The 21,291-nt window shown below is 44.3% G+C and overlaps 7 protein-coding genes across 9 annotated transcripts; 3 read left to right on the forward strand and 4 right to left on the reverse strand.

The window, feature by feature from the left end:
- The first annotated feature begins 1,099 nt into the window (after positions 1-1,099).
- Positions 1,100-6,624, forward strand: LOC113564136 (ELAV-like protein 2). Its single transcript, XM_026979468.1, is given in 6 exon segments — positions 1,100-1,520; positions 3,233-3,696; positions 3,757-4,014; positions 4,630-4,909; positions 4,988-5,165; positions 5,246-6,624. Coding segments are annotated over 5 exon segments (2,049 nt in total). The 5' UTR covers positions 1,100-1,520; positions 3,233-3,248; the 3' UTR covers positions 6,131-6,624.
- A 3,779-nt stretch (positions 6,625-10,403) lies between these two features.
- Positions 10,404-11,502, reverse strand: LOC113564137 (thymidylate synthase). The gene has a single exon (XM_026979470.1). It carries the CDS (start codon positions 11,384-11,386, stop codon positions 10,472-10,474), a length of 915 nt encoding a protein of 304 aa, XP_026835271.1. The 5' UTR covers positions 11,387-11,502; the 3' UTR covers positions 10,404-10,471.
- Positions 11,503-11,717: 215 nt separating this feature from the next.
- LOC26526673 (recombination repair protein 1) lies at positions 11,718-14,296 on the reverse strand. Of its 2 annotated transcripts, XM_015160065.2 has the most exons (5): positions 13,050-14,296; positions 12,904-12,981; positions 12,773-12,841; positions 12,501-12,691; positions 11,718-12,443 (listed from the first exon to the last, which is right to left on the reverse strand). In XM_015160065.2, the coding sequence occupies exons 1-5, from the start codon at positions 14,080-14,082 to the stop codon at positions 11,784-11,786; spliced, it is 2,031 nt and encodes a 676-aa protein (XP_015015551.1). In that variant the 5' UTR covers positions 14,083-14,296; the 3' UTR covers positions 11,718-11,783. The 2 variants fall into 2 exon arrangements, with proteins under 2 accessions (XP_015015551.1, XP_015015550.1); XM_015160064.2 differs by having other exon boundaries at positions 12,501-12,841.
- A 318-nt stretch (positions 14,297-14,614) lies between these two features.
- Positions 14,615-16,623, forward strand: LOC6542800 (tubulin gamma-1 chain). The gene is made up of 3 exons (XM_001968460.3): positions 14,615-14,883; positions 14,948-15,150; positions 15,211-16,623. The coding sequence occupies exons 1-3, from the start codon at positions 14,835-14,837 to the stop codon at positions 16,384-16,386; spliced, it is 1,428 nt and encodes a 475-aa protein (XP_001968496.1). The 5' UTR covers positions 14,615-14,834; the 3' UTR covers positions 16,387-16,623.
- Positions 16,624-16,636: 13 nt separating this feature from the next.
- On the reverse strand, positions 16,637-18,981 carry LOC6541923. The gene is made up of 2 exons (XM_001968461.3): positions 16,958-18,981; positions 16,637-16,891 (listed from the first exon to the last, which is right to left on the reverse strand). Exon 1 carries the CDS (start codon positions 18,698-18,700, stop codon positions 16,970-16,972), a length of 1,731 nt encoding a protein of 576 aa, XP_001968497.1. The 5' UTR covers positions 18,701-18,981; the 3' UTR covers positions 16,637-16,891; positions 16,958-16,969.
- On the forward strand, positions 18,964-20,413 carry LOC6541864. 2 transcript variants are annotated; one of them, XM_026979469.1, is made up of 3 exons: positions 18,964-19,014; positions 19,094-19,394; positions 19,451-20,413. In XM_026979469.1, exons 2-3 carry the CDS (start codon positions 19,112-19,114, stop codon positions 20,212-20,214), a joined length of 1,047 nt encoding a protein of 348 aa, XP_026835270.1. In that variant the 5' UTR covers positions 18,964-19,014; positions 19,094-19,111; the 3' UTR covers positions 20,215-20,413. The 2 variants fall into 2 exon arrangements, with proteins under 2 accessions (XP_026835270.1, XP_001968498.1); XM_001968462.3 differs by having other exon boundaries at positions 18,989-19,024.
- On the reverse strand, positions 20,337-21,193 carry LOC6542240 (EEF1A lysine methyltransferase 2). Its single transcript, XM_001968463.3, has one exon. The coding sequence runs from the start codon at positions 21,076-21,078 to the stop codon at positions 20,419-20,421; it is 660 nt and encodes a 219-aa protein (XP_001968499.1). The 5' UTR covers positions 21,079-21,193; the 3' UTR covers positions 20,337-20,418.
- Between the last annotated feature and the right edge of the window lie 98 nt (positions 21,194-21,291).

Below are 21,291 nucleotides of genomic sequence, written 5' to 3' on the forward strand. Positions count from 1 at the left end.
CGCTCAGCTGACTGCTGCGCTTCCGCTGCAGCCTGCGCTCTCACTCTCTCTCTATCTCTCCGCCTATATATCCTGTTTATTTTTGCCGCACCCAAATCAAATGCAAGCGGCCTCAGCCGCCGTCCTTAGAAGTTCTGCTACTTTGCTGACCCGTTACTTGCCCAGAACTCCTTTGCACGCTCTCTCACTCTCTCTCCTTTCATCCTCTGCCTTTGCCTTTGCCAAGGTGTGTCACTTTTTTGTTTTGTTCCTGCCCTTTGAACACTTCTTCCCCATTCTTCCAGTATCCGTGTGTGCGACTGCGAGTGTGTGTGTGCCTGCATAGGTATGTGCCATCATATCCATCAATTAGCCGGAAACAATTTCCAACTATTTATGAATGAAAATTAATGGTTGCGCCCCCTTATTTTGGGGGCGTGCATCGCAAGAGGAGGAAAATAGGAAGTTTCCTTCGGTTGACTGAAAACGAAAAGGAATTCACGAGCTGCCAAAAAGTTTGTGAAATTTAAAGAGTGTCAACGAAAAATGATTTTACTATAGATGCAGTATATCAGATCTAATATAACTATTACTCCCTTGATTTACTTATTAGCACATTTCTTTTTTTATAACATATCAAAGTACATGTTTATTCATGGTTGCTAATTAGATAGTAAGATGGTCCAGACAAATGGTCACTATGTTTGAGCAACTGTTTTGCAAAACAGATTTCCCCCATTGTGCGCAGCTGTCTTTGGAACAAGAAATGCATTCGTAACTTTGGAGTCACCCAGAAGGAACTCTGTCGAATTTCAATTTAAAACAAGTTCCCATAACGCAATTATAGAAATACTGTGCACTGTAAGTGTGTATGTTTTGCGCAAAATCCAATTATAAATTACCTCCGCCGTCGAGCATCTGAGGAATCCACCTTGCGGATATATGTGCTCTGGCTGTAGGAAAACATATAGCCGTGTAAGTTTGATCCATTCCCATCGGGAGGCTTTCTCTTCCCCGAGCGGGCGAAGAGCACCCGACAATGACGACTTCTGTTTCTGGCCAAGAAGCGTCTCTCTCTTGGGGCTCTGCTCTCCCGATTCTTGGACATGTAGCCGCAGTACGATTGCCCTCGTCGGTGGGGCATAAAAATAATTTCCACGCCGCTCGGCAAATCAGTTTATTTCTGTTCTGTTGAGTTGCAGGAACGCGTTCTTTTCTACTTTCCGTTCGGTTTTATTTCCTTATTATTATTGTTATTACGAATTAGTTTCACGTTTCGGTTTGGCTTGGTTTTTTATTTTTCAAACGGCACACACCATCAACACAATTCGATCGATAATATTCCAGATATTATTTGCTTCGGTTATTTCTATTTGTATGAGTACAACATTTTTGCGTTTGTCTCGTCTTTTGTTTTGTGGAGCGTTCGGTTATTATTAAAAATATAAAAGCAAACATCGCCAGAAAATTGTTTCGTAATCGCGTAGGCACCTACGATTAGCAACCACTCTTATTTGATTTTCCCCCGTACAGAAAACAAAGGTAAAGCGGGAAATATCTTCTCCCTTTATGTAATCCGAACAGATATTCCAATATTTTGGCATTTCCCCGAATCGCTGGTAACCAGCTACTTAACCTCAAATACATAACGTCAGCATCTCTCGCATCAGCTGCGATCAGATCGGCCAGATCGTTGTTGCTTCAGAAATATTTTCGAAAATATAATCCCGCCGGCTACGCAGCGGCGCAATTCTATGCTCCTGCATCTCCTCACACCGTCCCAGCATCCATCCGATTGTTTATTTTTAAAATATAACTTTTTCGCACGATTTGCGGCGTTGAATGCAACAAACTGCCCAGACAAGTTGCGAAAACTCAACCCAAGGTGGAACGTTCTGTACCTGTACTCATGGACAACGAGAAAAATATTAATTATTGAGTAATAGGCATTAAATACTCTTGATTGGGTTGAATCACAATTGCAACGAAATTTGTATTATTTCTTTATTATAATATCATTTCATTCAATGATACCCTTTTTTGTATACACATTGGTAAAAGGGAAGAACCTTCCTGTGTATTCAATCGTACATTCTTACTAATTGCGTGCCACCATTATAAAGGCCAATTTGAATGTGAGCTAAAAATACTTGCCTGCTTTTGGCCAATTTATTGTTTGGGTAATAAGAAGCAGACCCGCTGAAAGAACATGGCAAACAACCACATATTAAGAAAAGAAACCATACGTCAGTTGGTTATTTTGGGCTATAAACAATAACACCTTTACAGCTATGGGTTTTACTTGATCATTCAGGTTTTTCACAATTCCCCATTTGATTATGTTCCCCATTAAGTGAAAGTCAATGAAATGCCAAATTCAAGAATAGTTTTCTGTAGGCCTTCAATTCAATTAGGGGGGCACTTTTAATTGAATCGATTTTCCAGTCAATGCTCGGGTATTTTGGCCTTATTTGCATTTACCAGGCAGTCAGTCAGCCCAATTCAGTCTGTTAGCCAACCCAGCCAGCAAATTTGCAAGCCACAGAGCCAAAGAGGCCTCGACATTTGTATGGGTTTGTTCAAAATGTTTACTCTTGGTATTTTCCCCCCATTTCCAAGAAGTGCAGGCCAGCCCGCATTTCAGTTAAATTAAATTAAAACAATTGATTTTTATTGTAACTTTGTATTTCGTTTCTCTTAATTTCTCTTTCAGTAAACTTTCTGGCATACCACATTACTCATACGTAGTGGATATCGTTGGTGTGGCGCTTTTAACTAGGCTATAGTAGGAGGAGCTAAGAACGGGCAGCGGACTTTCTTTAATCCACTGCCGTTGCTAGGAGTGTGCATCTGAAAGGGGTAAGTAAGGGCTGAATTTGCAGGCTGGAGCTTGTACTAATCATTACTATCCACTTGCAGACTTCACAGCAGTATTATATCTACAGCCACTTATTTGATTTACTCGCCATCTCTATTTCTGTCTATTGAACCAGTTTTCAAGCAAGAAAGCTGTAAAGTTAATCGCCTTCCATCTAATAACTGCGTTTAAACTAATAGCACAGAATATTCATTGGCTTAGCTAATGCTTTGGTACTCTAAGTCTTCCAAATTATTTCGTAGAACTTTGTGGTATTAGTTTGCACCGCATCAGTAAGATTATATCAAACTTTTGAGTCGAAAGAAGTGACTCAATCGCTTGTACTAGATCTAAGTTTGGAGATACATCTGATTTTAAACAAGCACATCCCTTCAGCAGCAGCTACCGCAACATGGTCGAGGGTCAGACAGCCGTGCAGCAGCAGCAGCAACCACCATCCGGCGCGGGCGGTGCCAGCGGCGTGGGAAGCACCACCGGATCCGCAGGAGGACCGACTCCGGCCAACAATGTGACCAACAGTCAGCCCCAAACCAATGGGGGTACCACTGCGGCAACAACTGCCGCAGCGGGTACCGGATCCACGACAAATGCGGCCGGTGGTCAGGCCACAGCAAACAATGCTGCGAGCAACAACAATAATAATAATAATAATACCAACAACAACAATAACAATAACGCCACTGCAAACAACAACAACAACAATAATAATGAACCAGACCCCAAGACCAATTTGATTGTGAACTACTTGCCACAGACGATGTCGCAGGACGAGATTCGTTCGTTGTTCGTCAGTTTTGGCGAGGTGGAGAGCTGCAAGTTGATACGCGACAAGGTGACAGGTAGGATTGATGCAAAATGAGACATTATAGTGGCATATATTAAATACAACATCGTTGCAGGCCAAAGTCTGGGGTACGGATTCGTGAACTATGTGAAGCAGGAGGATGCGGAAAAGGCAATCAACGCATTGAACGGCCTCAGGCTGCAGAACAAAACCATCAAGGTCTCCATTGCGCGCCCCAGCTCCGAGAGCATCAAGGGTGCCAATCTCTATGTATCGGGTCTTCCAAAAAATATGACACAGTCGGATTTGGAATCATTGTTCAGTCCGTACGGCAAGATCATAACCTCGCGTATTCTTTGTGATAATATCACTGGTGAGTTGTGATCCTAAGAGGCGAGAATATATGGTATATATCTATGGTTTAAATACGATTGAAAGGATCTTCGACTTTCGGGTGTTGTAGTCGCTTTTGAGAGCATGTCCAATCTAAAATCTATTAAAAAATGTTTGCTGAATTAATTTTAGTCTATGGGTTTTGGCACACTTTTGTTTCTATTTTTGCTGGCGCTCCACAATATATTCTCCATGAATTATAATTAATGCAAATTTTATTTACACTTTTATTTTTACATGTAATACCAAATAAGATGAACATGCTGCGGGTATGTTTTTATTTTATTTTTCCTATGTTTCACCATTTTTTATTGCTGTTCATCGCTCATGAAGTTACACTTATTATGCTATAATAATTCAGACCAGACGTTTATTACGGTTGACAACCTTTACTCTAAAACGCTCTGGAAAAATATTAAAATAGCATCGCTCACATTATTCCACACTCATCAAAAGTTAGTAGTAACGCATGGCTTAAACATATTCAGATATCGTGCGCATTCGCCTTGCTTCTAAGTAATTTTCATCCGCTGCACATATTTGCTTGCATAAAATATACAAACTCCATATATGATGACATATCACATGATTTTAGGTCTCTCCAAGGGCGTTGGCTTTATACGTTTCGATCAGAGATTTGAGGCCGACCGGGCCATAAAAGAGCTGAACGGCACCACTCCGAAGAATTCCACCGAACCCATAACCGTCAAGTTCGCCAACAATCCTAGCAGCAATAAGAACAGCATGCAGCCTTTGGCTGCCTACATCGCGCCCCAAAACACGCGTGGCGGACGAGCATTTCCGGCCAACGCTGCTGCCGGAGCGGCAGCCGCCGCCGCTGCAGCTGCCATTCATCCCAACGCGGGACGTTACAGGTCAGGAATTGCGGAACATACACTAAATTATTCGAAAGATTAATTGTAATTAAACTTTCATTTCAATTTACACTACAGCTCTGTAATCTCGCGGTACTCACCGCTGACCAGTGACCTGATCACCAATGGCATGATCCAGGGCAACACCATTGCCAGCTCCGGCTGGTGCATTTTCGTCTACAACCTGGCGCCCGAGACCGAGGAGAACGTGCTGTGGCAGCTGTTTGGGCCTTTCGGAGCAGTGCAGTCTGTTAAGGTGGGTTCCAATAGAATTGGAGTTCATGCTCCCATCCAGCACAAATTGATAACTACTGAATTCTTGTGATATTTCGCCAGGTGATTCGTGATCTGCAGAGCAACAAGTGCAAGGGCTTTGGCTTTGTCACCATGACGAATTACGAAGAGGCTGTTCTGGCCATTCAATCGCTGAACGGCTACACACTTGGCAACCGAGTTCTTCAGGTCAGCTTCAAGACCAACAAGAACAAGCAAACGTAATTATTAACCAAGTTGGCTGCTGTTGTCAATGCCAATGCGGCGGCGGCAGCTCTGGCGGCCAATGGTCTAGTCCTCCATAATCATCACCACCACAGCAACATCGGTAGCATCAACAATAATAATAATAACAGCAACGGCTGCAGCGCAGCAGCCTATCAACTTGGCAAATACGCTAACCACAGCAGCAACAACAGGCAGCACAACATCAACAATAGCACTAGCAATATGAGCAAACAGAAGCCAGCATCCTCGAGCAACAAGCAACATTCAATGGCGCCACCTAAGAGATTGGCGAGCAGCACTGCAGCAACAACTGGGGATTTGGCCGCAACTGCCACCAACAGCAGTAGCAGCAGTCACTCGACGTCCAGCGGCGATGCCGGAGCCATCGGCACTGCCGCATCCTCCTCGTCGTCGTCGTCGAGCAACATCTTGAAGACATCCACGAAGTTTATTTACAATAAGCCCCAGAACCACTACGAGTTGTTGCAGCAGCAGCTGCAGCTGCAGCAGGAGTTCGCCCAGTTCTTGACCAATGTGGCCAACAGCGCCGCAACTCCATCCAGCAACGGCTCGGCCAACACGGCAAACCAGCGTAATGGAGGCGGAACCATCGGGATGGGTCTGGGAATGTCGGCCAATTCAGCTGGCGGAGGTTCGGGCAACAAAAACAGTAACGGCAACAACGGCTATATGCCAACCTGGTCTAATTGGTTCTTTTAAAGTTTACTTTGGTTTGTCATCAGTCCATTTCACGGATCCTTTGTAATTTTAGGCAACGACTACTCAGTTTTTGGTTTTGATGGTATTGATATAAGTTTGAAATGCGCAGAAGTTTAAAAGTAACAGAATTGTTCACATTTTGAGTTAAGAATTTGTTTTTTCATTGAAATAATGTAACCATAATTTTTTACGTTGACTAAGTTTTGAAATCGTTTTTTTGTTTATGCCCCCATAGTTTTTTTTAAGATTAGATTCAATTCGTAGAACTTACATCTTTTGTTAATGCACTTTTAAACCGTCTAGTCGACTTTCCCAAAGAGAAAGCTTCCATGGGGAAAAGGGAAACAGAAAAGATAATGCTATAGTTAAGTTTTTGTTTGAGGTGTAGAAGACGCATACTCTACGGATATTTTTAAATAAGAGTAAAAATACAACTTGCAGGCAAAGAAGCCCCAATCCACCAAAGAATGAAAACAAACTTGACAAATATTTAAGCTATAAATAAATGTATAAAAAGAGATACGAAAACAGAACTGAATGACTAAACAGATAGAGACGTTTGGCTTATAGTCAAACCACTTGCAAATAGACAATGCAGAATGAGAAAGCAGCTAGATGCGAAAGAAAACCAAACAAAGCAAAACAAATAAGACATACGCGTGTTTATGTTTTATAAATTCAATGTACAACTTTTGCTAAAAAAAAAATAAATGGTGTATGCATAATATTACAATTAAACCTTTTATTCTCGATTACCATTTGTTCAATTGCCCAGTTAACCTTCGCCTAGTCACCTTAATATGTTAACCATTACCTATCCTTCGGTATTACACTTAAATGTAGACTCTCTATATCTAAATCTTAACAGGGACATTAGCATGAGGGACAAAAAGCCGAGAGGAAACAGCCCATGAGAATTTCTTCAAATACAACGAATAAATATTTAAGAAAATTTGAAACCAAGTGGAAATGTAACACCTGTCGAGTCAGAGAGAGAATTCTAAAAACAAAAAAGTAACCAGCGATTGTAAAGCTTAAACAAAAGCCAGCTAAGTAAGCTAAGCACGCCACTCCAATCGAAGTTAATGTAACTAAAGAAAAAGATCAGAACAAAGTCCCTCCCTAGACAAACAAGTGAGCAAGTAAAATGATGAAATGAAAACTTAGATGACAAAACGCGTTTCAGCCTAACGAATTTGTTTAAGCCCAACTCAACAGCAATAACAAAACACAAAGTAACGAACAAATTAAACAAATTGCCAAACTAAATATAGCAAATTTTAATAAACAGAAATGGACATGGAATGAGAAAGCTGACGGAATGGTGCAAGTTTTTCAAAAGCCTGGCAATGACAAGTTATGAAACGATATACATACATATGATGGTGCTTCACAGAATTCCTTGTAGGAGAAGTTAAATGCAAAGAATAAATAGTAATTATAATATGCAGTTTTCTGTTCCCTTAATTTCAAGTTCGCCCTTTCCTTTAAAGTGCCGTGAGCCCAAAATGGAAAAATCGAGATGTTACTCAACATTTACTATGCTATATCTCTCTATAAAATCTATAACTATTTATGAAAACTATTACATATGATTAACAATATATTGATGTTGTGTATTGCAAATTTTAAATGTTTATACATACATACATACCGCGAAAATTATTACGAATACTAATTCATGGCATGCGAATAACGGAAATCCATTTTCATGTATACGTCAAGTAAATTTATTGCATACTACTTAAAACTAATTACCATGAACAAATTATATATTCAAGTATATATATTATGCGATTATTAGGTATGTATGTGTGTAGTGCATAGAGAAACCGGAACGCCAAGCCTCCAATATTTGTAGAGCTCAACGGCTTTTTCTCCCCTACTCCTCTAAATCTACTAGAAAATTCAAGAAAAGAAAACCCCACATTACTCACACTTATGCGTAAAAGCTTGACTGAAATTAAAATAGAAATTCTGGCTTTTAAGCGTAAGGTACATACATAAATTAGGCATAAAACCTTCCAGCAAGTCTCAATGCAAGTTCAAGAAAACTCAACATAACGTAAAAGCTATAAGGAGAACACCAAATGAAACGTTTTTTATACAAGATGTAAAAAATTGAGGCACAATTTTTGGTGCATGCGTATGGCACGGGGTAAAGCAGACATACTTGAATAGACGTGAATAGACATGCTTCGACATGATATCCAGGCATACGCGGTTAAGTGAATGAAAAGCATGAACAACAACAAAAAGCAATCGATTATATACATTTTTTAAGATGAAATGTTTTATAAATGATAAATACAAATGGATGAAAACCAAGAAAGTATTTTAAAAATTTAAATATATACATGAGTACTATATACAAAATATTAAATTATATATACATATTAAATACTTACTGGGTAACGAACAAAAACACCGCACAATAATATACAAAACAAAACGAAAACGAGGAAGGGGAATGGCACGTGAAGAGAGGAGAAACATACGTAAATTATAACAAATACCAGAAAAGAATGTTTAACTAAATGCAGAAAAGACTAACGAATCGAGAAAACTATGAAACCAGCAAATTTATAATTTTTACATGGAAATCGCAATAATGTTAACATTTAAAGAAGACGAAAACAAAGAGCATATCTTGAAAACAAAGGAAGAGTATTGAGGAGGGATCTCAAGCATGGGAACGAAATCGAATACACAAAAATCGACAAGTTACCACAAATTTTAACTACCAAGTGAATGGCTTAATTACGGCACACTTTTATACTTTTACACCAAAACAAAAGAAACGAAACGAAACAAAAGCAAAAACCAAAGACGTATGTATAAATGGCGATCGATTTCTCGAGGCACCTTCGCGTTCTGAAGCCAATAAGGTTGTGCAAATGCCTGCAGACGCCACCGGAAACGGAAGTCTGCAGAGCGCCCTCTTTAGGCGGCTTGTAAACGATGCAGCGATGCAACCGTGCCACCCTGCAACCGCTGCATCGTTTACACTCAGCTTGAAATGTCTGTTTCTCTCACACAGATCACACACACACCCCACACATACACACTCTCTTATCCTTACCCACTAGTCTCACTTAAATGAATGTTGAATAGCAAGGAAACCCAGAAGAACCACGAGCCACTCGTGTGAAAACAAAACGAAAACTGACGTCTAGCAGTTGCAATCTATTTGAGAAGTGTAATTGATGGCTTTTAGGCGTAGCTACACATACAAAGAACTGGCGCCTCCAGATCGGTTGAATTATCGGGGCAGGAAATCGCCTCCCCTCACACTTTTGCCTGATTTTGAACTGTACGAACATACTATCTATCCCGGCCCAGATCTTTGTTTCGGCTGTAGCATCCTCTAAGAAGAACCGGCTATCGATCATATTACGAGGAATCGAATAACATTTTGTAGTGCAAGTCATCAGTAAGTTGCGGACGGAAATACGCTCTTTATATATGTTTAAATGTTCAAGCAAGAAATGGAAACACTTAAGATATATTATAAATTTATTAAAACCAAATCTTAGTCGAAACGAACTTAGTCAAAGGTACTAATTTTAAGCACTATTGTTAAACGCAAGTCAAAAGGCAACGGATGAAGGAATCACTTTAGCCAAAACGGAAACAAAAATATTGAATCTTAACTGAACTCAGAAACTCTAGTGGCATTCGCTCTTTCAAGCTCAACATAAGTTAATGAACATATGAATTCAACATAACAGATTATAATAATTCAAACTTATTTATATTTGTCTATCGGTTAGCTTGCATAATACATTTATGCCACATATTACATATGTATGTATGAAGAACTATGCAACCTTTTTTCTCGTCGTTATAAAAACATAGTCGAAATATTGGTGGACAGTATCGTATTGTAGTAGCTAATATGTATTTACCTTTAATCATCACCGAACAAAACCGAAAACAATTATTCCAATTTAATTAAAGTGCATAAATTGTATATTGAATTACTGTCGAGTTCTCTCATACGGACACAACCTTAACGTTTTTCTTCAAATTCGCATTATATTACTTAAACGACAAAAACCAAGATACCGAAACAAAACAAAATCACAATATTAAGTGCGGAAAATGTCAAGCAAATTTATATAGCATATTTATGGTATACTCTGTGCAAGATTTATTAAGAATCAATTATACTTCATTATGGATTACTCTGAGAATTTACAAACAACAAACACACACTACACACGATGAATGAAAGCAAAAATTTATTCAAATAAAGCTATGAAATGATGTGTTTAAAAAATATTTCAGTGGTGATTTTTATTGTACATATATAATAATAACTTATGATTTCAAAGACGCCTACACGGCCATGTCCATTTTGATCTTGGGATATGGATTGTAGTCGACTATCTCAAAGTCCTCGAAGCGGAAGTCATCGATGTCCTGCACCTGACGCTTTATGTTCAGCTTGGGAAAGGGTCGCGGTGTCCGCTTCAGCTGCTCCTTCAGCGGCTCGACATGGTTCAGGTAGACGTGCGTGTCGCCCATGGTGTGGACAAAGTCGCCCGGCTTCAGACCTGTCACATGGGCGATCATGTAGGTGAGCAGGGCGTAGGAGGCGATATTGAAGGGTACGCCCAGGCCCATGTCGGCACTCCTCTGGTAGAGCTGGCACGATAGCTCACCGCGCGTGGAGACGAAAAACTGTGCCAGACAGTGACACGGTGGCAGGACCATCTTTGGCATATCAACAGGATTCCAAGCCGACAAGATGATGCGCCGATCTGAGGGATTATTCTTGATAGTGTCAATCACCCGACGCAGCTGATCGATTCCCTTGCCGCTGTAGTCGTCGTCGCAGGTGGCGTACTCCGCCCCGAAGTGTCGCCACTGGAAGCCGTAGACCGGGCCCAGATCGCCAACGGAACGCTCCGTTAACCCCAGGCTGTCCAGGAACTCTCTGCTGCTGTTCCCGTCCCAGATGTGCACGTTCTTCGCCTGCAGCAACTTGGCGTCCGTCTTGCCCGCCACGAACCACAGCAGCTCCTCGGCTACTGCGCGGAAGAACACACGCTTGGTGGTCAGCAGTGGAAAGGACTCCCGCATGTTAAAGCGCATCTGACAACCGAACATGGACAGCGTGCCCACTTCCGTGCGGTCCATCCGCTGCTCTCCATTTGCGAGGATTTCACTCAGAAGATCCAGGTACTGCATCTCATCTCGGTTGACAGGCGCCTGCTGCTCAGTTTCATCTTTTTTTGGCGTTTCTACCATTATCGCAAAAGTTTATAATCCCGGCAAAATACGTGGATGCTTAAAAATTGGAGGGAATTTGTAATCGCTCTAGTCGATAAATATTCAACATTCGAATCGACCAGATAGGTAAGTGATAACTCGATAACTTTCGATTACATCCATTCAACCGATTTTCAAATTCTTCATCCATCCAACCGTTTATAGCACAAAAAGTTCACTTTATTAAAAAAATACAAATTTGGATGGTCGATCTACAACAGAATGTAATAGAGTAATGACGATTTGAAGCAGATAATTCAGCCCGTACATTTTGTACAGCGGTGAAGAAATAAATAAAATACAATCAAAAGTGGATAGAAAACAAAGTAATAATGACGATTGAAGAAGTACATTTAAACACAAACGAAGTGTACATCTATATATTGAAGAATATTGTGATCGGGCAGTGGTCGCTTCCAAGGCATTGTCTGCGGATCTCGTGCTCCACCACCTTGGACACGAATCTCTCCGAGACGAGGCAATAGTCCAGACGCCATCCAACGTTGCGTGCTCGTGCATTGGCCATGTATGTCCAGAAGGTGTAGGCCCCCTTGCGGTCGGGATACAAATGCCTGAAGGAGTCCACAAAGCCGAGGCCCAGCAGCTCTGTCATTTTGTCACGCTCCTCCTGGGTGAAGCCGGCATTCTTGGTGTTGCTCTTCGGATTTTCCAGATCAATGGGCATGTGGGAAACGTTCATGTCGCCGCAGATGACCACCGGCTTTAGAGCATCCAGTTTCTGAACGTACGCCTGGAAGAGCTTTTCCCAGCGCATGCGGGGCTCCAAGTTTACCAACTTTCGGCCTGAATTCGGCACGTACACATTAATCAAGTAAAACTTCTCGTACTCAGCCGTAATCATGCGGCCGACATCATCGAACTCTTCATTGCCAATGCCGTATTCCACGTTTATGGGCATTATCTTGCTGTAAATGGCGACGCCGGCATAGCCACCTGGCATGCACAGCCAATAGGGATGATATCCCGGCAGTCGGGTCACCTCCTCAGGCAGTTGATCATTTGCGCACTTGGTTTCCTATAAATTATATTGGATTAATATTTTTATTTAGATTGGATAGCCACCCTAGCTCACCTGCAGGCAGAAAATGTCTGGCTCCTCGAGGTCAATCAACTGAAGACCATCCTTTTTTAACCAGGCCCTCAGACCGGCTACGTTCCAGCTGCAGATTTTCAAGTTGAATTCTTTGTCTGCTGGCAAGGCGAAAGCGTCTTTATCCAATGTTACAGTGGTTTTGGTCTCGGCCTTCTTGGCTTTCTTGGTGGCTGGAAAACAAAAGTTGAGCATGGTTTGCAAGCTTTTTAATACGGCAGCTCCACCGCAACCGGATTGCTCCGCTAACATACTTTTCGATCCACTCTCCTCATCGACATCGGGATCTTCAGCCTTAACAGCCGCTTTTTTTCGGCCTCGAGCTGCAAATAGCATATGATTAGAATGGCATTGATATTTAACATATTTTTGACAATGTGCCCACCTGGTTTACTTTCCTCTGCTGACTCCTCAATAACTTCGACAGCCTCCGCCTTGACGGGAGCTTTTTTCCGTCCTTTAGCTGCGGATTAAAATAAGTATTATTAACTTAAAATTTTCAAAATTTACATTGACTTCAGAGTTGCCCACCTGGTTTGCTTTCAGTCGAGGGCTCGGCTTCTTCAACTACACCGTTTTCCTTATCGGCGGATTTATTTTGCTTCTTCTTGGGTGCCGGCTCCTTGGATTCCTTCTTAGCGCGCTGCTTAGTGGACTTTACTTCGGCCTTGGGCTCAAATTCTTCCTCAGTCTCACCATTCGTTGTTTTCTTGGTGCGTTTTTTAGGTGCAGCTGCAGCTTTTGGAGGGGATTCCTCTTCTTGTACTACTTGGAAATCTCCTACAGTCTCGGCCGATGGTTCAACCGCCTTTCCCTTCTTGGCTCGCTTGCTAGCAGCCTTTGGCGGCACCTCATCCACTTCCTGCTCTTCGAGAGCAGCTGCGATCTCAGAGTCTGCCAAACGCTTGGCTCCGCGTGCCCGCTTAGGAGCTGTCTCAGTTTTCTGAGCCTTCTCCTTGCTAGTTGTCGCTGGTTCAGCTTGTTCTATCGACGTTGCTACCGCTTCCTTTTTTGCCCGTTGTTTTGGGGGCTCGGCCGCTTCCTCGGCCACTTCATTTCCTTCTGCCGGCGGCTCCTTTCGCTTCCGTCCCTTGGCCTGAGCCGTGGATGGTTTCTCAGTCTTAGCGCGTCCCTTAGGCGGTGCAGGCGCCTCTTCTTCAGGAGCAGGAGTGGGCTCCTTTTTGGCTCGTGCCTTGGACGCCTTTCCAGCTGGTGGATCGGCTTTGGGTTCTGCTTCTGCAGCCGCCTTCTTGGCGCGTCCCTTTGGCTTGGCCACCACCTCCATCTGGCCGTTTTCTTCTATATCCTTCGGCTGCTGCTTCTTCTTGCCACGTGCGGTTGCAGTGGGCGCCTTTTGAGAGTCGACTTCCTCGGAGTTTTCCACAGCTACAGCCGTTTTGGTGGCTTTCTTCGCGCGCGGCTTTCCTTTCGCCGGAACCTTGGCTTCCTCGGCGGCGGAGACTGCGTTTTCGTCTACACCATTCCCATTGGCATTTGGAGTGGGGTCAGTGGGTTCAGATGCCAACGCCTCTGCTCGTTTTTTCACGACCTTGGCACGCGGCATTATGTAGTTCTGATTCTCGGACTGTGAGTTTTTCAACAATAACTTGAATGTACTTCCAGAGACTTTTCAGTTCCTTCTTTTGCTTGTTTTGCTGCGCGACTGCCGCTTGCTTCAGTACCCGATATCAACAAAAAGAAAACTGCGCGGGCAACGCGATTTTTCAAGCCGGTTGGCATGACTTTGGTCCGCTTACAACACTAGTTGTGTGGCATCTCTGGAAATATACAATGTTGAGAAAAATTGTCACTTTGTGACGTCACTAGTAGAACACAAATAGGTCCAGCTCAGCAACCTAATTAACAATCTTTATCATTGAAGATCTGTAATTACGGTAAGTTCAGTATTGAAATATTGGAATCATAATTAGCGACATGTGTCGATATTTCGAACTCAAAGATTTATATTTTTAAGCTGTTGTAACTTTTACAAAATACGAAGATGAGAAATTTATGGTTTATTTCCGAAAACTTAATATATATTTTTTTATTCGCAATAATGGTATTAAATAATAATATATTTAATAGCAAACTAAATTACTGCGCCACCTTTTAAAGAGGTACGACATGAAACGCTGCGGTGTTGTGCAGCACTGGATTTTTGCAAAATTAAAAACTACATCCCCGCTGTGGGATTTTTTAAAAAATTTTGTAATAATTCGATTGTTTGTTAGTTGCGTTTTGTTTTATTTCGAGTAATTACACCTTAAACGCGAAACTGCACCTGACGATTCTGGCCGGAAACGACGCTCCACAATGCCAAGTGAAATAATTACTCTGCAGCTTGGGCAGTGCGGCAATCAAAGTTGGTTTATGAGAACAGGACGAGTACCATTATCATTTGCTAAGCTAAAATCATTTAAATGCAGTTGGCTTCGAGTTCTGGAAGAGATTGTGCCTGGAGCATGGCATCTCCCCCAGCGGCGTGCTGGAGGACTTTGCCAACGATGGCATGGACCGCAAGGATGTGTTCTTCTACCAGGCGGACGACGACCACTACATACCCCGCGCGGTGCTTTTGGACTTGGAGCCTAGGGTGATCAATACCATAATGGGCTCGGCCTACTCGAAGGTGAGTCCTTGCTACACAACTTTTAATTCTTATTGCCAACCCCAGTGGTCACTCCCTTAGCTCTACAATCCGGAAAACGTGTACCTATCCAAGCACGGAGGCGGCGCTGGCAACAACTGGGCTTCCGGCTATGGTCAGGGCGAAAAGCTGCAGGAAGAGGTATTCGACATCATCGACCGGGAGGCCGATGGCAGCGATTCCCTGGAGGGCTTTATACTTTGCCACTCGATTGCCGGTGGAACGGGCTCGGGAATGGGCTCCTTCATCATGGAGCGCCTGGCGGACCGCTATCCCAAAAAACTGATCCAAACATTCAGTGTGTTTCCCAACCAAGACGAGATCAGCGACGTGGTGGTGCAGCCATACAACTCCATGCTCACCCTGAAACGTTTAACCACTGCTGCGGACAGTGTGGTTGTCCTGGACAACACAGCTCTTAACCGCATTGCCTGCGATCGACTGCACATTCAGAATCCGAGCTTTTCGCAGATCAACAACCTGGTGTCCACCATAATGAGCGTCAGCACCACTACGCTGAGGTATCCCTCCTACATGAACAACAATCTCATTGGGCTGATGGCTCCTCTAATCCCGACGCCCCAGCTGCATTTTCTCATGACTGGCTACACGCCGCTGACTAGCGATTCGGATATCAATTCCCAGCAGCCGGTTAATGTGCGAAAGACCACTGTTCTAGACGTCATGCGGCGTCTGTTGCAGCCCAAGAACATGATGGTGTCCACTGGTCCCGACAAATCGAATCACCACTGCTACATCTCCATTCTGAACATTATCCAGGGCGAGGTAGATCCCACACAAGTGCACAAGTCACTGCAGCGCATCCGGGACCGCAAGATGGCCCAGTTCATTCCATGGGGCCCCACCTCCATCCAGGTAGCCCTATCCCGCTCGTCGCCCTACGTGCAGAGCAACCATCGAGTGTCCGGACTGATGCTGGCCAACCACACCAGCATCTGCTCGTTGTTCGAGAGGGCTCTCAACCAGTATGACAAGCTTCGCAAGCGCGGCGCCTTTCTTGACCAGTTTCGTCGCGAGGACATCTTCAAGGACGACCTCACTGAGCTGGACGAATCTCGCGAAACCGTTGACTGCCTGGTGCAAGAGTACGCCGCAGCCACGCGTGAGGATTACATGCAGTTTTCAGTGAAGCGGGGAGCTGGGTCAGCAGACTCCAAGTCGGAGGATTGCCGATCTGTGACCAGCGGCGGTGCCTAGTTCGCTCGTGCCAGAAGTTATGCGTGCCATGCATCTTCACCAATGTATTTTAAAATGTAATATTCTCGAATGACGTTGGGATTCGAAATCCTTATATAGTAATAAGCCCATTGTTGGTAAGAGTCGCATGTATGTAAATGTTAGCGTTTTTTTACGAAACTTAACGTTGGTTTCGTTTGTTGCTAATTGCACAAGAGAATTCCCGATCAAACGTTCAATATATGACACATTAAATAATAAACTGTTTTTAAATGTGATGGCAAGTGTTTATTGAAAAACATATTCCATAATTCTTTGGTGTATATCATAATATGATGCCTAATCTTAATGGGAGGCAGTATGTCCAGATACTGTAGTAAGAAGTCACTTAGTTGCACGAAACTGGTGTTCGTTGTGTAAAGACCATGAGTTTCTTGCCGGTAAATTCTAATGCCAAATATGTCTAGTGTTATCAAGAAATTGTTCATTTTAAAATGTTCCTATTTGATTAATGCGCTCCAATTATCTGTAGACGAAAAGATAGTTCGATATGTTAAACACATTTTATAATCTAAGTAAGTTTGTTAATTACCTTGAGAACCCCTTAGCCCTCAGTGAGGGTTGCTTCCGAGGAGCATGCCTCATCCTCAACCACCTCTGCATTGCCACTATTTTCCTGCTCCTGATGCTCTTCCCCAGAACTTTCCACAACTTCGCACTCCCCATCAGCAGTGTCATCATTGTTCTCCTCTTCATCGCGCTCCATTTCAATGACCTGTACATCATCGTCTACGCCTTTCTTGCCTTCAATGATCTCCAAATCATCGTGTTGATCTTCAGCTACCTCTTCTACATCGTCTTGAACTTCAGATATCTCATTCTCGTTCTCATCATCATCATCATCTCCCTTAACCTCGTCCACAACGGTGAGGTCAAGTTGTGAAATGAACTCTTCTCCGTCCTCCTCGGTTAAGTCAATTTCAGCTGAGTCGGCGATGCACTCGGCAGCCTCAGCTTCTGAATTGGGCTTCGTTTCCTCCGGCTGGTTAACGCGAACAGCCTTAAGGGCTTCCTTGCCTCTCATCTCGCGGCAAGTTAGCTGGTTAAAACGGTAGCTAAGGCAAAAGCCATTCTTCTGCAGCAGTTTGTATGACTTGCTGCCAATGCTGATGGCCACCAGCTTGCCTTCTTTGGTCTTGCTAATACGGCCGACTTCCCAAGTTTTCGACAGGAGATCGGTATTCTGGTCTTTCAAAAGTTCAAACGTGACCGTATCGGGCTCTTCAGCTGAGCGCGGTACGTAGACAGTAATTCCCTTGGTGGCCGGGATCTCATCCTCCGGACAACAAATTAGTTTAATCTCCGGTAACACTGGCAGCTTGTTAATCGCATGTTCCAGCCATTGGCGGGAGTTCTTGTCCATGCAGACGATTTGGATCAGTCCGGAAAGGAATTGGATGCCCCCAAAGTTGATGCTGGACTTCCAACCCTTTTTCATTTCCTCCACAAGACCGTCTTCGATCTCATGCAGTTGCTTATTAGTGAGCACGCAATCGGGATAATTTTCCGCCATTACTGCCATGGTAAAACCATTTTGCTTGGAGCCCAGTGCCCTTGAAGACGGGTCCGGGGCTCGCTGCTTCTTGGGTTCCTCTCTGGCCCTACCGCCCGACAAGTTTTCTTCGTTCGGACGCTTGCGAACACGATCACCCGGAACCGGCAGCTCCGGACGCCTGCGTCCGCGATCAGTCGAAACTGACTTGTCGTACCTCTCGGCCGGACCGGTGCGTTTTTCCGAGGCCCTGGCGAGGGCCTTCTCATTGCTGAAGCCCATGTCCACATAGTGAAAGAACCACTTGCGCTTGGCGGCGCTAAGGTGCGAAAGCTCCTTGAGAATGTGGTCCGGCAGGCCCCTATCCTCCGGTGGCAACGGCATGGACTGCTTTTTTGGGTTCGGATTAGACCACTGGCTGGCATTGGCAGGGCCGCCGTTGGAGGGACCACCGTTGCCGGACCACGAGCGATTCATGGTGTTGGCTGGCTCAGCTTGATACGGGACGTCGCGACGCATTTCGTTGTTCCAGGTGGGTCGGTCGCGGCTCCAGTTTGAGTTGGCCTGCGGGGATTGGTAGTCCGAGGGCACGGACGGCAAGGGCCAGCCGCTCAAATTGCGACCCATGTGGCTTTGATTCGGGTTCTGGGATTGGCCCAATTGGCCAGAAAAGCCACCGATGCCGCGATGGTTGCCATATTCACCATAGTAAGCAGTACCATTGCCATTAATGGGACCGCGGTCATTGAGCCATTCCCGCTCCTGCCGGTATGTGGCTTCCATTTTCGAATTAATTTTCTACTCACACAAGAAGTTCAGTGCTCCAGTCGACGTTCACTGCCAAAGTGAGGGATAAAATGTACTTAATCTGCTGGACGGACTAGTGACAGGTGGTGACAAGTCCTGGCCTACTTTGCATGACACGGGAGCCTAGTGTCAAATCTTGCTACCCATGCATTATATTTAGCTAGATTGGTTAATCATTTAAAATATCCTTCATTCGTTCGCTTTCCAGTATTTAATTATGTTACTGCACGAACTGAGTTCTGGTTAGACACGATAGTTCACTGTGCCATCTCTATGCTTTCAAGCCGACTGTGAGTGTTGGTAAATGTGGAGAGAACTGTGCTTGTCCTTAAGCGTTTTAAATAAAACGTAATGTACATATATTTTTAGCCACTAGTTGTCCTCTAAATGGCTCCGAACGAGGCGGTTGTGGAGCAGGCGGAAGAGCCGGCGAAGATTTCTACATTTGCCGTTCTGGACCTGGAGACAAGCAACTTGCCTGCATACCAGAACAACCGAGTGGGCATTACGGAGTTGTGCATTTACGCCTTTGAAGCCGCGCTCCTCAAGAAGGAAAAGAAGGAGCAGGAGGAGGACCAGGAGCTGCCAGCGGCACCGCGCGTACTGCACAAGTTGAATCTGCTCTTCCAGCCGTCCATGAAGGTTTATCCGGAAGCGGAGAGAATCACAGGTGAGCTACAAAGTGCATCCGTGAGTGAGTCACTCAATGATTTCATCACCCCATAGGTCTGAGCAACTACATTCTGGAGCGTGAGTCCAAGCTGGACGTGGACGCCGCTCAACTCATCAACGGCTTTCTGAAGCACTTGCCGAGTCCAGTTTGTCTGGTGGCTCACAACGGTTGGGGCTTCGATTTTCCCATTCTGAGACAGATCTTTGAGAAACTCAACGTAGAGCTTCCCCAATCCCTGACTTGTGTAGACTCATTACGCGCCTTCATGGAGATTGACGACACCCAACAAAAAGAAACCAGTCACTTGAAAGTCCTCGACGCTGTGCAGGAAACCCAAGCCATTCCGGAACTGAATCCCAATGAGGAAACTGAAGCTGCCCCCAAGGAGCCAGAAGCGGTCAAGGAGATCGATTGGCGAACCAGAAACGAAACTACTCCAAACCGTCCCATTCTGACGCCAAAGGAAGCGTTCGCCAAGCGCAAGCTATTACGCGACGGAAATGAGGATGACTTGGAGGAGCAAAGCCCTGCGAAGCGGAAGCCCGAAGAGTTCAGGTCCCGACGCCAGCTGTTCAGTGGATTCAAGTGTGCCGAAACCAAACGCTTTCCGCCCCCCGGAGTTTATAAATTGGAAACACTGTTCTCAAGCAAGTTTCAAAGACCAGCAAGTAGTGCCCACCAGGCAGAGGCTGATGTAGCTATGCTCACAAAACTAATACAGCATTACGGCATTGATTTCCTGGCCTTCGCCGAGGAGCAGGCCATTCCATTCCACCAAGTGGTGCCACTTGGCTCTCCCGTTTGTCGAAAAAGTTAGCGCAATCTAATCAATTCTATTCCTGCATGAACATCATTTTAAAATGTGATCTATTGTTATATTTTTTATAAATCACTGAAAACTAGGATTTTAATAGTTAATAATTAATTGATTTTATAAAAAAATAGTTTTGTATAAAAGTTCCATGAGGAACCTAATAGCATTCCAAGAGATTAAATTTTTTCACTTTGAGCTACAACTTGTTTACTCCTTTTTCCTTTTGAAAACCACTGAGGTTACCACATTGCCGACCTTGCCGCCAAACTTGAAAGTCGGCGTGGGAATGGTGTAGTACTTGACGAACTTCTCGGCGAAGCTCTTCTCCAGCTCGTCCTCGGTCCAATTGCACGATGTGATCACAAACAGGCTGTCAGCAGTTCGCAGCAGCTTCTCCACTGTGGCCAGGTAAAGAGCACGCTTCTCCTTGGCATTGTCCGGACAGAGGCTGACTGCATCGTAGGTTCCCTTGTCGTGCACCACGTCAAAGTGGCCCAACTCGTCCTGCGGCTGTGTCAAGTCCGCCACCTTGTATGTGATGCTCAGCTTCTTGTCCTGCGCAATGTTTTGCGCTAGTTCGACGGCTTTGGGGGAGTAGTCCACGCCGGTCAGGTCCCCGTTGAATCCTTCGTTTGCCAAGCCCACCAGGAACATGCCATTGCCACAGCCCAGGTCCAGCACTCGACTCGCCTCCTTGTCGATCTTCTCCTTGCCAAGCAGCCAGTCGATCGTTCGCCATTGGGCGCTTTCGTCAAACCAGATCTCGCCCACGTCGCCGTGGCTCTTGTAGTTCCGTATCTCCCGGTTGTAGCTAGACTCCCAGAACTCCTTGGTGCCCAGTTCCGATCCGTTCAGTTCGTTGTCCATTATTCAGTGGCTATTTTGTATTTATTTTCTAGTAATCAAATCGAATGCGGCTGGAAATGTTTTCGAAGTTCGAAACAGCTGAGCTGAAGGTGCATGTGCGCGGCGTCAAGATAGCGCCGCAGAGTTTCATTCGAACCTAGAGCGGGAAAATACGGAATTTGGTGAGTTTTAGTTTTTAAATAATTACAACATGAAGTGGACATTATTGTTAGA

This window comes from Drosophila erecta, unplaced genomic scaffold, assembly GCF_003286155.1.
Source record: "Drosophila erecta strain 14021-0224.00,06,07 unplaced genomic scaffold, DereRS2 tig00000055-arrow-pilon, whole genome shotgun sequence".
Classification (NCBI taxonomy): Eukaryota; Metazoa; Arthropoda; class Insecta; order Diptera; family Drosophilidae; genus Drosophila; species Drosophila erecta.

What these genes read in the sequence shown, in the direction of transcription:
- LOC113564137 (XM_026979470.1), bottom strand. Translation starts at nt 11,386, where the DNA reads ATGGTAGAAACGCCAAAAAAAGATGAAACTGAGCAGCAGGCGCCTGTC.
- LOC26526673 (XM_015160064.2), bottom strand. Translation starts at nt 14,082, where the DNA reads ATGCCGCGTGCCAAGGTCGTGAAAAAACGAGCAGAGGCGTTGGCATCT. An exon ending in CTCGACTGAAAGCAAACCAG is followed by an intron (nt 12,982 to 13,049) that starts GTGGGCAACTCT and finishes TTTAATCCGCAG; the next exon opens with CTAAAGGACGGAAAAAAGCT. An exon ending in CAGACATTTTCTGCCTGCAG is followed by an intron (nt 12,444 to 12,500) that starts GTGAGCTAGGGT and finishes TATAATTTATAG; the next exon opens with GAAACCAAGTGCGCAAATGA.
- LOC6542800 (XM_001968460.3), top strand. Translation starts at nt 14,835, where the DNA reads ATGCCAAGTGAAATAATTACTCTGCAGCTTGGGCAGTGCGGCAATCAA. An exon ending in TGGGCAGTGCGGCAATCAAA is followed by an intron (nt 14,884 to 14,947) that starts GTTGGTTTATGA and finishes ATTTAAATGCAG; the next exon opens with TTGGCTTCGAGTTCTGGAAG. An exon ending in TGGGCTCGGCCTACTCGAAG is followed by an intron (nt 15,151 to 15,210) that starts GTGAGTCCTTGC and finishes TCACTCCCTTAG; the next exon opens with CTCTACAATCCGGAAAACGT.
- LOC6541923 (XM_001968461.3), bottom strand. Translation starts at nt 18,700, where the DNA reads ATGGAAGCCACATACCGGCAGGAGCGGGAATGGCTCAATGACCGCGGT.
- LOC6541864 (XM_026979469.1), top strand. Translation starts at nt 19,112, where the DNA reads ATGGCTCCGAACGAGGCGGTTGTGGAGCAGGCGGAAGAGCCGGCGAAG. An exon ending in GGAAGCGGAGAGAATCACAG is followed by an intron (nt 19,395 to 19,450) that starts GTGAGCTACAAA and finishes ATCACCCCATAG; the next exon opens with GTCTGAGCAACTACATTCTG.
- LOC6542240 (XM_001968463.3), bottom strand. Translation starts at nt 21,078, where the DNA reads ATGGACAACGAACTGAACGGATCGGAACTGGGCACCAAGGAGTTCTGG.